The following is a 13,759-nucleotide window of genomic DNA, read 5'->3' as shown; positions in this document are numbered from 1 at the left end:
GACAGCAGCTGTTGCAGGTATTGCGGGTACTTACGAGTCCAAATAGTTTGGAACCAGTTCTCAATCAACCTAATGGTTTAAACGGTTGTCAGGAGTCTCATTCAGACCAGTTTTCCGGGACACGTTGGAGATTACTCCCGATAATAACATTTCCTTGAGATGGGAGCTCGAGATCGGAAGGATCGTTCGGTATTAGAGTCAGCGGCCGAGAATTGAGGTACATCTCTATCTGCATCAACAGTGTGAGCATGTTCTCATACGCAGCGTTCATGTTGCCGATTGCCTACGGCAAGTGTGTCTTCACTGCGGCCTCCCAAAGACTGCCAATATGTGGTATTCGAGGAACGAATTTCGTTAGCGAAGCACCAGTCTAAGATCCGCTTCCGATCCGACTCATCGACCTTGCCTCGCCATCATCAGCACACGATAAATGCGGTTGAATGCATTCGCAGCACCTTTGAAAGTGGTAGTGTTGTCTGAGTTAAACTCTAACACCTTTCCTCGGCGAACGACTAGACGATGAAGTGCAACTAGAAACGCCGCAGTGAAAAGGTCGCGCGCTAGCTCGATATGAATTGCCTTCGTAGAGAAGCTGGCGAATATGGCCACGTTCATCTTCGTTGGGACACGGTTACGGATAGCAGACTTAAAGTCATCACGGTCCGCAATACGCGACACCGTAACGGAAAACGGTCGGCTTGGAGGCACTCTCGATGCCGGAATATCGATTGTTCTCTGTTGGGCTAATGTGTGCTTCCTACGGAAGCAAGTATGGCAACGGAGGAAAACGAATTTGACTAGATATATGGCGCCCAAAATCCAAAACTTCTGGCTAGCAGGAGTTTAGGACCTGCGTGCACTAGTTTTGAGTCATAAAAACTAGCCTTCAGAACAGCAAGTAAATATTTGGCAGGGAGAACGACCGGGTGTTTCTGCGCATCGGTCAGCACGGCATTACAGAGCCGACCACGGACATGTACGGTGTCTTCAGAATTGACGAACGCTGATATTGCAGCGTGAAAGACCCTGCGCGAGATGAGAAAGCCAAAGCTAGGTGTAGAGCTCGTGTACGGTAAGTAAGTTGTTGGCCTGGGTCCAGCCTAATACTCAAAATAGCGAGAGGCTTGTACTTCTCATATTTCTACTGAAGTTGCGAGGCTCGTTGTGAAGCACATACAAAACATAAGTTGTCAATCAGCTTGTGGTAGTTGGAATAGCGAGCGGCTGTTTGTACAAAAGCTCAGCTGCATCGAGGTAATGGCGACTGGCGCTATTTTGCGTCCTTCCGCGGACATTTGGTGCTAGTAGGAATGCTGCGGTGGACAGGTCGTTCACTAACTCCAAATGAACAGCATTCGTAGAAAAGCTGGCGAATATGTCCACGTGCACCTTCGATGGGCCACGGTTACGGGTAGCGGACTTCAAGTAGAACAGTCCGCAAGAATCGACTGCGCAAACGAAGAACGGTCTGGTTGAAAACACTCTCGATGCCGGCTGTGCTCTGTTGGATTAGTGTGAGCTTACTACGGAAACAACGGTGGCAACAGTGAAAAACGGGTTTGACTAGATTTCAGCAGCCCACATTCCAAACTTCTGGCGAAGAGTGGCTACCGAGACTAGCTGTAAATGATAAAAGGAAAACAGAAAGCGGATGATTGGCAAAAATAACGACCGGATGTTTCTTCGTATCAGTCTGTGCGGCGATACAAAACCGGCCACGATCATGTACGGTGCCTTTGGGATCAACGACCTAGCGGCACATTCGTCAATAGCGAGATCAGAAGTCTCCTCAGCGAAGAGTTCACCCTGTGCGAGAAACCAGAGCGAAAGTTCGCAATTATACTTCAGAGTCCAGTGTCGCTGCATTAAAAGATTGGGTTTGGTGATCGTTGAACCCACCAATCCAGGTGAATCGAAGAATTGGGCGATGTAAGACATCAGTTTCATTTTAATTAGAGCAGGTGCAACCAAAGTATGTCCGACATCCGTTTCGAAATGAGGCCGAGACGGTCTGATCCCCTGAAAATTGTGGAAAAAAAAACTTCGGGAGAATTTGATGCCCATTTTTTCAGCGGTAATCCAACGGAATTTAGTGCTGGCGTTGCTTAACGACGCAGCTTGATGGCGGAGTCTACGTCCGGCGCATCAGAAAGAAAGTCGTCGACATAGAAATCTTCCGTAACTGGTCCACTCGCGGCTGGATACGACAGCTTGTGCAATCTACTTCATATTGAGCATTGGTCAATACAGATCGCTTGCAGTTCCGTGCGTTACTGTCTGTAGTATGTACGTAACGATGGGTTCATCTGGGTCAGTACCCCAGAGAATTAGCTGAAACGGGTATTCATCAGGATGAAGGTATACTTGCCGGTACATCTTCTCGAAGTCCGCGACCAAAGTAATGTGATGTGTTTGCAATCTTATCATGATGGAGAGTAGATCTTGCTTAACCAGTTGTCCGACCAAAAGACACGTCTAAATCGACCCTAACCTTAGACGTAGTGTTCGACTCCTTGAAAATGGGGCAACGTGGGAAATAACAGTAAGTCAGCACATCATTTACAGACTCGTCGAGCCTTCTCATGCAACTGAGCTGTAGGTACGTGTCCATGCAGCGGAGATACGAATTGGTTGCTGAATCTCGTTGCCAACGACTATGGCTATACGTTCAGCGATGACCTTAAAGACTTCCAGGAAGATTTCCGGTTCCTTCGTTGTGGCGAAGACGTACGACGTACCTACTAGTCGAATCATGCTTGACTGCACTGGTGACTGGTGTACAATTCTCCACAACGATTTACTTCGGGAGTGTGTGCAGCACCAGTAGAAATCGATTTTAAGTCTTAAAACGTATGAAGTGCAGCTTCCAAATCTCCGTTGGTCATAGAGAGATTTCAGTTTTTGGAAATGCAGGTAGATCCATTGAACATGGTACCAGACACCGCTCATCCGAATGCCGTGTCAACTAAAAGCGGAAGATCGGTGCCGAGGGAGATCTTGCTACCGGTATGAAGTTCCCATAAGGTCTCACTTTCGATAACGAGGTCAATGCTCCCTGAGACATGGAAGTGTGGATCTGCTACTCGAACATGTGGAAATTTCCACACGTTGGATTAGTAAGCAACTCTTCGGATGGCTTCTTGAAGATGAGAAACTCGAGATTCTTGGGGAATAGCTGAGTTCTCAATTCAATGGAGTCAATGATTGCGGTTTTCGCCCTTTTGCGCTGTGAAACCGATTGCGTCGACCAAAATGTCCACCATGGTGCGACGGCTGAGGAAAGCCGTTGTTAACTTCCCAGAGATCAAGTTTGAAGCCGAGTTGAGTAGAGCAGGAGCACTGCGTCCCTGGGCATGATCATCTACAACGTTGAGAACAGCGGGTCCAGGAGAACCATGCTACATTAGTTTTTCATACTGACCTGCGCTGAAGCAAAACCAGAACAGCACGAAAGAAGCTGTTGAACTGACGGAGATTGTCACGATGATGTCCCCTAATGGCAAGACTCGATGACACCCTGGATGGAGAGGAATTGTGCTACGTGGAATGATGCCTATCGTATACATAACCTTTGACACACATATCTCCGCTCCCCTCCCGAAGTAATACTCAACGGTGGTCCCGGGAGGAAAAGAATACGGAGATACAGGAGGTTAGGGTTTAGTCGGTAGGCTTGCTGGAGAAAGAGCAGCAGCAAGAATCCGACAGTACCACGGCCAAGTCGGTAGTGGTCTCTTTTGAAGATTCCCCCTCGATAAAAAAACACATATCTTCGCTAAGTGGCCGAAACTTAGACCGCCATAACCGCTCTCGGCGCTGGTTGACAACCGTTCCTAGTAACGTTCCACAAGCGCGCTCAGATGCACTGCAGAAAAAATTTAGCTGGATGATGACAGCATCGTGTATCGAAATGAAGTGGGGTTTGCGAACTTCACATAACAGGTAGAGTGTCTTATGGAAGATTCCTCGTGCAGTGGTAAAGCAAGCGGCGTTGTCCATTCACATGTTTCGTCATTCTGCTTCAGTGCGCAGAGTCGCTACATAAATAGTTTGACTGTGGTAATTATTGGACCCATGAGTCCAAGCGGATCGAAGATTTGGGCGATGTGAGACGTCACCTTCCTTTTCATAAGCATATGTGCAACTAGCGGCCTCTAAACCTTGAATCAAAGTATGTTCGACCTCCATACTCTAATGAGGCCGGACACGATGCCCATTTCTTGAGCGGTAATCCAACAAAATTTAGCATTTCCAATCCTTCACGGTGCAGCTTGACGACGAATTCTACGTCCGGCACATCAGAAAAAAAGTCGTCGACGTAGAAGTCTTCCATAACTGGTCCACCCGCGACTGGATACGACAACCTGATATCCTATGAAATCTGCCGCAGACTCCGTGTTGCTAAACACGCAGTGCCTGCTGTTCCATACATTACTGTCAGCAGTTCATCAGTAGCGTTGGGTAGATAATGTACGGAACAACAAACGCGTACTCTGCGGCAGATGAAGATATATATTCCATCGAATTCGCAGAAACAGCTACTCATCAGGATGGAGGTACAATTACCGGTACATCTTCTCGATGTTCGCAACCAATGTGATGTGATGCGTTCAAATCTCATCACGATGGAGTGTAGATCTTGCTGAATGCTGAGCATGTCGTTCTGAGAACATCCTCACACCATCTTACAGGACTCTCATTTTAGCCGTGGTTCTCGACTTCTTGAAAACGAGGCGATGTGAGAAATAACAGTGAGTCGTCACTTCTTATGTGACCGAGCTTTAGGTACTCGTTCATTAAGCGGTGATACGAGTCATTGGTTGCAGAATCTTGTTGCAAACGACACTCCAGGTTATGGTAATGGTATTTTGCGATGCCCCTGGACACCCCGAGGAAGATTTCAGGACCTTCGATGCGGGGAAGATATACAAAGTATGTTCCAGTGGAGTAACGCTTGATTCTACTGGTGAAGAGCTCATCACAATGATTTTCATCGGGAGAGTGTACGGGACCAGTGGAAATCGCTTTGACGTCCCAAAACTTGTACAATGTGTCATCCAAATCTTTGTTGGTAACGGCGAGATTGCTGAACCAGGGAATACAGGATTCATTGAACATGGAACCAGACACCGCTCATCCGAATGATGTTTCAACTACCAGCGAAAGATCGGTGCCAAGGGAGATCTTCCTACCGGTATGAAGTTCCCAGAAGGTCTCACTTTCGATGACGAAGTCATTCCATGGAACTGTGCTTCTGCTAATCCAACGTGCGGAAATTTCCACGCCGACGTATCGACCGGCATAGTCGGCACCTCTGCGGATGGCTAATTCAGGAAGAGAAACTCTAGTTTCGTGGAGAATGGCTGAGTTATCGACTCAATGGAAGCGATAATGGCAGTTTTCGCCCTTTGCGCTGAGAAACCGATTGCGCCATCCCAAATGTCCACCTTGGTACGATGGCTGAGTAGAATCTTCACTAACTACCCCGAGATGAAATTGGGCATTGAGACCGAGTTGAGTAGAACACGAGCATTGTGTTCTTAGACATCATCTACAACGTTGAGAACAGCCGTTTGGAGCAGAACCAAGCTACATGCGAATTGGACTGGCAGTGGACCAGTGGGGATTGTAATGATGATTCTCTAATAGCAAGACTCGACGACATTCTGGTTTGAAAGGAATCAGGAAAACGGGAATGATGCCTATCTACATATCCTTGCTGGGTGTTCGAAGCTCAGACTGTTCCAACATAACCGCTCTCGGCGCTGGCGGACAATCTAAGAACACAGGACAGATGCTGTGGAAGGGGGTGCCAGCCCCCGGGTTGCTGTATATCTCGTCCGGAGGGATTGAGAAAGTGCACCCGTTGGTACAGGAACTCAACCAGTTCCTCGTATTTAACCTCACTCTGGCAGCTTCTCCTCTCTTGTTCGCAATGTGCAGTGACCCAGCTTGAAAAAGAAAAAACGACTCACTATTAGTAGTTAATAAAAAGAAAAAAATAGAATCGTTTCCAGAAGACCCACCCCTTGATCGGCAGCTACCAGGCGATTTGGTCTTCAATATGGACGAAGCGGTTGCGCAGTATCGCGACACGGACCTAATGTCACTCCCCAGGATCCCGAAGCTTCAGTATTCGTTTAAGTTGACCTGTGAACTTGTGCAGAACCTGGAAGCATTCTAAGCTGCAGTGGCAACTGTTAGATGTTTAGGATAACGACTTACACCTAGAGGCAACCCTCCTCAACATCACCGGGAAAGAGGAGTGCCTCCATAGTAGCGAAGATTGTAGAGTCGGATCTTGAACAAACGTGCCGCTGTTGGACAACTGACCGCGTACAGAGACAGCAAAAGATCATCGAAATCATGTCGCCATGTGGCTCCGATGATTGTACCTACTGAGATACGCATGCTGAGAGCTCACCAGCTGACGGAAAAACTCTACGCAGTAGTACAGCAACAGTCTTATCAAAATGGCTAAGGCGTTACACTTCTATGACCAAATTAGCCACGAGAAGCCCGATTTCAGCGAAGCTCTACCGGTTATCGACGATGCCACTAGCTTTTGATCCAGTATTTGGGAGATCCCCGTATAACATCGCGAAGGGTAACTGTGGCTGGTAGTCGGAGAAACTGTCGAGATGTAAGCTGTCTCCGGTGAAACCAATGATGTACGTAAGGTCACGCGGTACCATAGGAATTCGACGGCACCTGGACCAGACGGTGTTCAAGACTTTGTGTATAACAAGCTAATCGTTGTACATCTCACGACGGCTGTATGTTTCAACAGGGCGTTACAAGAACCATGCTTATTGCCGGAGCTTATCACCATCACATTTCATTCTCCTCGCCAAGGACAGCAACGTGTCCAACCCATCAAAGTACAGACCAATTACCTATCTAGCGAGTCCACATACGTATAGTGTGTAATCAACGGAACCTTACAATGGCCTATATCGATTACAAGTAGGTACACGACTCCATAGCGCACTCGCTCTTCATCAAGGTATCGTACATGTATAAAGTTGATCCTGTCGTCGTGAGATTCCTGCGACTGGCGATGAGGAGGGGGACGACAACACTGCAGCTCAGAAGTGGAAAAAACGGGTTGCAGTCTAGAACGCTCCACATATTGATGGGGACATTCCAAGGCGATTCCTGTAGTCCACTCAAATGGATATAAGTTATGGAGAGAGCTCATCGGAAGAGATGACCTTTAACTTCTACATGGACGATCTCAAGATCTATACCGACTCGATGGAACGATTGGGTGTAATTTTCAAAATAGTCGAAAGGATTAGTGGCGGTTAGGATCTGTCCAGCTACTATAAGAGCGATTGGTCGGCCCTGGAGGCTGCGAGATCGACGAAGGCGAGATGATGCGGGACATGGTTCGTAGTGAATCGGACAAGTATCACGGATTCTGACAGCTCCTCGGGATTCGCCACAACGACATCAAGTTTAAGCTCCGAGATTAGTTATTGAGTTGAGTGAACAGTGTCTTGAAGTCTTTCCTGAACGCGGGGAATATGATCAGAGCAATCAACACGTTTGCTATCCCAGTGTTGACCTACAGTTTTACTCAGTCGGTGCTGGAGTGATTCACATTGTCACAGGACAAGGAATAGTCGACATCCAGACACTATGCGAGGTGCTGCATCTGCAACGAAGTTATTTTCGTATCCTCGATTTTGGCTGAAAACAATAGCTCACAATCCAGAATGTTTACTGACTGAAGCATGGGGTATTTTAAAGTCCAACCCCATACTTTAGTAGATCTTTGCATTTCAGCCCCATTTGGGTCATCACTCCGTTAATGTCAACTGCACTTGCAGGTACGTAGACATCAGACTCCTTCGTAAAATCTCGCAGCTAGCAATGTTGTTTGCATGGTCAAGGTAGCTCACAGTTACTCTCAGTTGAACTGGTCGAACCTTAGCTACATTGGTTACGGCCGAGTATCGTATTGTCATATCTCGCGATAATCATAATTGAATGGTTATTTTAGGTCCAAAAGAACACACGAAAAGACCCGAAATGGACAAAAATGTGTGGATATTCATTGTACCGGATGGCACTAGCAGAAAAGACAAACCACACAAATCATAGGACAGAAGTTAGTTTTAACCGTACCAATCGATGTGTAAAGTCGATGCAAAATTTAAAAATACAGCCAGGCTCGAAAATATGAACATTTGCACCTTTGGCAATTGCCATATTATTTATTGTGACTATCTGATGTTCAACATACACGCACATTTAGCAACAAAACCACAGAGTCTCTATTCATTGAAAAGGGTGAAATAAATCACCAAAATGTCGGAATTTAAGCAATAAATCGTTTTTGCTGCTAATTCCCATAGCACATCCAATACTCCCAATTGAAAAGCTTATTAATCCAAATGTTCACAACTCTCAATTTGAATGTACATAACTATATATATCAAATGATACTGATCTTTTTCTCTCATTATCTCACACAGTTTACGTCCGGTCAAACACGGTCATCGGTGATTCGCGGCATGCATCCGGTGCCGTATTGGCTGAAATCGTCAAAGCCAACATACCCGTCCGCAACGGAGTGGTCCATCTAATCCACCGGCCGCTGATGGTGGTTGACACCACTGTGCTACAATTCCTAGAGGTAAGCCTGCAACGTTCCTAAGCATGGATTAAATTTTGGATGAATTGATTTTAGTTAAATTTTTTTTTGTTTTTGTTTGGTTTGCCACAACCAGAAATTCAACTCTGCTGTTCAGTTTATAATAAGAGAGCTTTAACAGTTACTAAAATAGTAACGAATTGATTAGGCTTCTAACGAACACTTCGCTGCAAGCGAAAGCTTTTAACAGTTGAAATTAAACTGCAAACGCCCTGGTAGAATGTGTGAAACTGTGCCTTATAGAATTTGTACTAACGATAGAACGTGTATGCTTTTGCCTTCGGCACCCAATTTTAACAACGTACGTAATCAACCTTGTCCAATATAAAAGACAAGTAATAAGAATAGAAACATTTTTGCACATCATACAAGACACGCACGCTTCTTACCAAAAAAGTACATTTAGAACCTGCACTTTGACGTGAATGAGTGTGCCCACCGTAACTTGCTATCAATGTCACATCGCCTGTTTGTGTGTGAGCGCGCGCTATCAAACTACCACAAGAAGCACCAACATCCCAAGTTTGAATAAAAACTTTTAATTACCCACCGAAAACTTTGATTGAGCGTCTTGGCTCAACTGAACCAAATGACGAAAATCGATGCCTTCCTCCCTTGACCAACAACCGTTCACCAGCATTCAGGCATCAGATTAATAACATGGACGACTGACATCGATGCCGGTATTCTCCAATCTGATGGCTTATTACGTTACGATAGGCAAATGCCACCAAAGCCATCATCCACCCGACAGCGAGATCCTTGTCAAATTGGGCTAACGATGCCGCTCAATCATCGGATCCGAGACTCCCATACGGTCATTAGGCTAGAAGGTCAGAACGTAGATAGAGCCGATCGGGTTTTCTCAGAAGGAACGGGTGGCTTCATTGCCACATTAATGTTCTACTCTTATGCTTGGATGTCGGCTAGGTGAAGCAAATGGTCGGAAAATGCTATCGGTCGTAGAACTAACAATGGTAGCGCGTTCATTGATGATTCCGGGAGAAACAAGTTAAGATATTCCGTTTGAAATAGTCTAGTCGATGATTCTCGAATAACGCTTAGAGTCTATGTTCTGAGTTGAATAATTTGCGGTTTACCTCACGTCAGATGAAACGGAGCGAATTTGCCTTTTTATCCCGCCCAGTAAAAGTCTCACAATCCAATCACTGCCTCATTCCTTACCCAGCTAACATTATAAATCCACTCGGTAATGGAGTCTGTACCGCACGGCAAACGGCAACCGAAGCATGAATTCCTACCACATCGTCATCATAAACTTTGGCGGTAGAACACAAATGTTTATGGGAATCGCTGTCACGAAAAGACACACCGAGCTTTCCTTCCGGAATGATATTCGCCTCGATTTCCCAACACAATGAAACAGTCTGAAAATAGAGTTCTTTCCATCAAATGGAGGAAAGCTTTGCCTGATTTGATATTCTCTTTGGCCAGCTATAGTATACATATATAAATATATATACAGGGTTCACCATCCAGCAGAGCAGCTACCGCAATCGTGTCGGTGCCGGTGTGGTTTGTCTCCCAGTTAAACTTGTTTCCAAACCGAGAAACTTGTCCCCGGTGGAGTCTTCAAAGGGAAAATGGGAAAAATCAATTTCAGGCCAACCTCATTTCGAACCAACAGCGGCAGTAGTGGCGCCACACTTGAAGGACGAACTTCAAGTGCCTGTTGATTTGGTATTGTGGTGGGAAGGGGGTTGATGGATGCTTAGGGTGGATCCAATTTTGCGGCACATCAGCTAGGTTGTTTATTATGCACCCAAACCAAATAGCAGAAAAACTCATCAAAGCTGTATTATCAAAGGTATAAAAATCCTACATCTAGTTGACAGCAATCCAATTTTTGTACAGTGATGCATAATACGCCACACGATATCATCATTCACGTGGATTCAATTTTTTCACATTTTGAACCCCACTAAACGAACCATTAGGCAACACTAAAGACACCAGCAAAACTTGCGTGGTATATCTCTGTCGCTATCGTTCCCCGCTCCCCCTTTTTCAAAGCACACGGCAAAATGAAACCGATAAATGCCCCGACCGAGTCAAGATCGGAAGCAATAATTTTATTTACTCACCGGAAGGATGTTCTTCGATCGCTCAGGCACTTTATCGGTTTGGCTACCTTGCTTCAGGTGTCGGTTGGCCTTTCAGGGTTCTGGCACCCACTATTCTGTCCTTGTATCGAAACGATAACGATGCTGTCGATGAGGACGACGACGACGGCGATGATGATGACGATTTTTTCACTATCGCTCCGCCACCTGGGCGGAAGGATAGCATTCTACTAAAGATTGCGGCAGCTCGATGGAGCGTGTTATGTGAGGTTTTATCGAATTTCCAGACGGATCAATTTTTTGGTGAATATTGAAACAAATTATTAAATAGAAAAACAGGAAAAAACAGAACAGAAACAGTAGGAATTAAAGATGTAAAACATAAAAAATAGATGACGCAAAATTAACAAAAAAATTAAATTCAACTATATACCTACAACAACAATATGTGCACTTCAAAAGCATCACTAGTACTGAGCCACTCGGAGCCCCTGGGCATTACTGGGCTAAGGGGCCCCTATAATTTAAAAAATATAAACATCTATGTCTACTACATGCAACCCTTCCAAATTTAAGCCAAATCAGTCAACAATTTTAGAAAAAGAATGTGGGATTAAAAATATACGTAAAAAATACGCGATTTGAGTTTTTTGTGTCTTTCCAATGTCCCATGACCGTCGAAAACGCAAGACGTTCAGGTAGAGTGGATCCTAAAAACTTATTGGAATTTCTGACTGATCAGACCAATAGTGATAAAGAGCCTAACATACTACGTGCAGTGGTTGGAGCTCGAACTCAGGAGAGCTGCGTACAGTATAATGGGCTTCTCCGATGGTGCAATCTGACCTGCATAGTTGTGAGACGTTGTTTGAGGAAGAAAAGTGGCTCTATCAAGAATGGGGAATGTTGGAGTAGAGTGGGTTCAATATTCATTATTTGAACAATGTCCAGGCTAGGAAAAAATTTCTTCGTGCATACCTAAAGGGGAGGTAAGGGTTTCAGCGTGAAATTTTCCTCCTTAGGGTGAAATATAGCATAGTGAAAAAAGACTTTTTTGCGATTTTTTTAGAACTTTGGGTGAAGCGAATTGACTCAAACTTTTGTACATTATAATGTATCATTTCAGTAACATTCTGTAATTTTTTCATGCACCCCATTAACCAAAAATTATCTCGAAAACTCAACATAGGGGTTAGATTTTTTAAACATAGAATGTGTATGCAAAGTTTGAAATAAATCGGTTAAGTAGTGTTTGAATGACAGTTAACACCGAAAATCGTGTTTTTTCAGAGACGTTCTACAAAAAACTTCGTCACCAAACCGCTTGTCGATATTTTTGCATGAAAAAATGACAGAATGTTACTGAAATGATACTTTATAATACACAAAAGTTTGGATCAATTCGCTTCACCCGAAGTTCTAAAAAAATCGCAAAAAAAAGTTTTCACGCCGATAACTCTTACCCCCTTAAGGGAAGAGCCCTGCTGTTTATAATTTCTGAAATACTTTATGTAGTTTTCACATATTAAATGAATTTCTTAACATTGATACTATTCTATGTCAGTAGCTATCAAACTAGAGATAAGTAAAATTTGCTGTTTTGGAAAGATATAATTAAAAACCACACTTTCAAATCGACACATAGCTGTCAAAATACGGAAACAATACTTTCGACGGTCTCGAGTTTATATTTTTAATAGATTTGTTTCTGAGTGCTCTTGGCTTAGTTCGAAATCTCATAAATAGCCTATTTCTAGAAATATACACGATACAACATACAACAATGTCCAGGATTCATTTGACATATTTTTTTTCGATCCAAGCTTGATAATGTCATGGAGGTTGTGTATTTCAGAACTTAGACAACGGGACTTACAATAGTTATATTATTTCGTTCAGTGTTGCTCTCAATTTTTTGCTGTTAAATAAATACAACTGGACAAAAACGATTTCCAGTTTTCGAAAGAGCCACAATTTTTCTATCAATCAATTTCTGCTTTGCTTACAGCTGATTACAGCTGAATTTGTAACCTTTGAATAGTGTCTGTTTTTGTGGGAATTTGTTAGGAAGATTTTTGTTATATATTCCGACAGACGTTTTGTCCTTTCGCTTGTTATGACTGGTTCGGAGAGGCGTAGAAAACTAACATGTACGTTTCAATTAAATTGGTATTTCGATGACGTCGACGACGGTTTTGTGGAAAGTCTAGGATCCGAATGGTGGTGTCGCATCTCTGGTGTCAGTTATAGGCACTTAGTGCGGGAAAAGACCAACGGAAAACAAATTAGTATTAGTAAACATAAATAGCATTTTCATGACTTGAAAGTACAAATGTTTAATACCTTAATTGGGTCATTAAGCTATATATAGTTTTCTGTTCCATTCGATAAATTTTAGGTCCAACATACATAATATAACATAATTGCAAATCAAATCTCGTTGTGATACGTAAAAACGATTTTTTTGTTTTTTTAAAATAAATCTTATGTAAACATAGACAACCATACATAGGAAAACTGCGGTTGTTTACATCCGGCCTATCAAGACATCACCCAAAATAATAAAAAAAAACTATATACATTGCATGGTTTTTATGTCAAATAAAAATAACCTTGCGGGAAAACCGGAAAACATGTATTCACTTTTTCTGACAGGTCATCATTTGTCGTGAAATTCGATATGTCAAATACTTCTGATAGTGTCAAATAAAGACTGTCAACATATTTCTTTATTTTAAATTTAAATTTTATTTTCGCGTTTCCTGAGTTGGAAACGTTGAATGTGTACATTGTTGTAATCACGAAAATCAGCTTTATCGATGTATGTTGTAAAAAAAGGTTTTCTTTTTTCTCATTTAATGACCTAATTGATACGTAATTCTTGGTTAAGAATCCTTTCATACTGAAACATCGAAATTACTCGAACCTATTAATATGAGCGGCACAATTCATTATAATACAAGTTACATGGAATAATTGAAACAGAAAACACATCGAGTGCACGTCGTCAAAC

General features: G+C 43.5%; 1 protein-coding gene across 7 annotated transcripts in view; it reads left to right on the top strand.

Moving 5' to 3' along the window:
* LOC131680260 (fasciclin-1) overlaps window positions 1-13,759 on the top strand; it is a 613,985-nt gene that overhangs the window by 507,079 nt on the left and 93,147 nt on the right. For all 7 annotated transcript variants that reach the window (XM_058960979.1, XM_058960984.1, XM_058961015.1 and 4 more), the window contains one exon: window positions 8,484-8,644. In XM_058960979.1, coding sequence (XP_058816962.1) covers window positions 8,484-8,644 — 161 coding nt within the window. The remainder of the gene's footprint in view (window positions 1-8,483; window positions 8,645-13,759) is intronic.

Source organism: Topomyia yanbarensis, chromosome 1, assembly GCF_030247195.1.
Source record: "Topomyia yanbarensis strain Yona2022 chromosome 1, ASM3024719v1, whole genome shotgun sequence".
NCBI lineage: Eukaryota > Metazoa > Arthropoda > Insecta > Diptera > Culicidae > Topomyia > Topomyia yanbarensis.
This window is presented reverse-complemented; position numbering and strand designations above follow the sequence as displayed.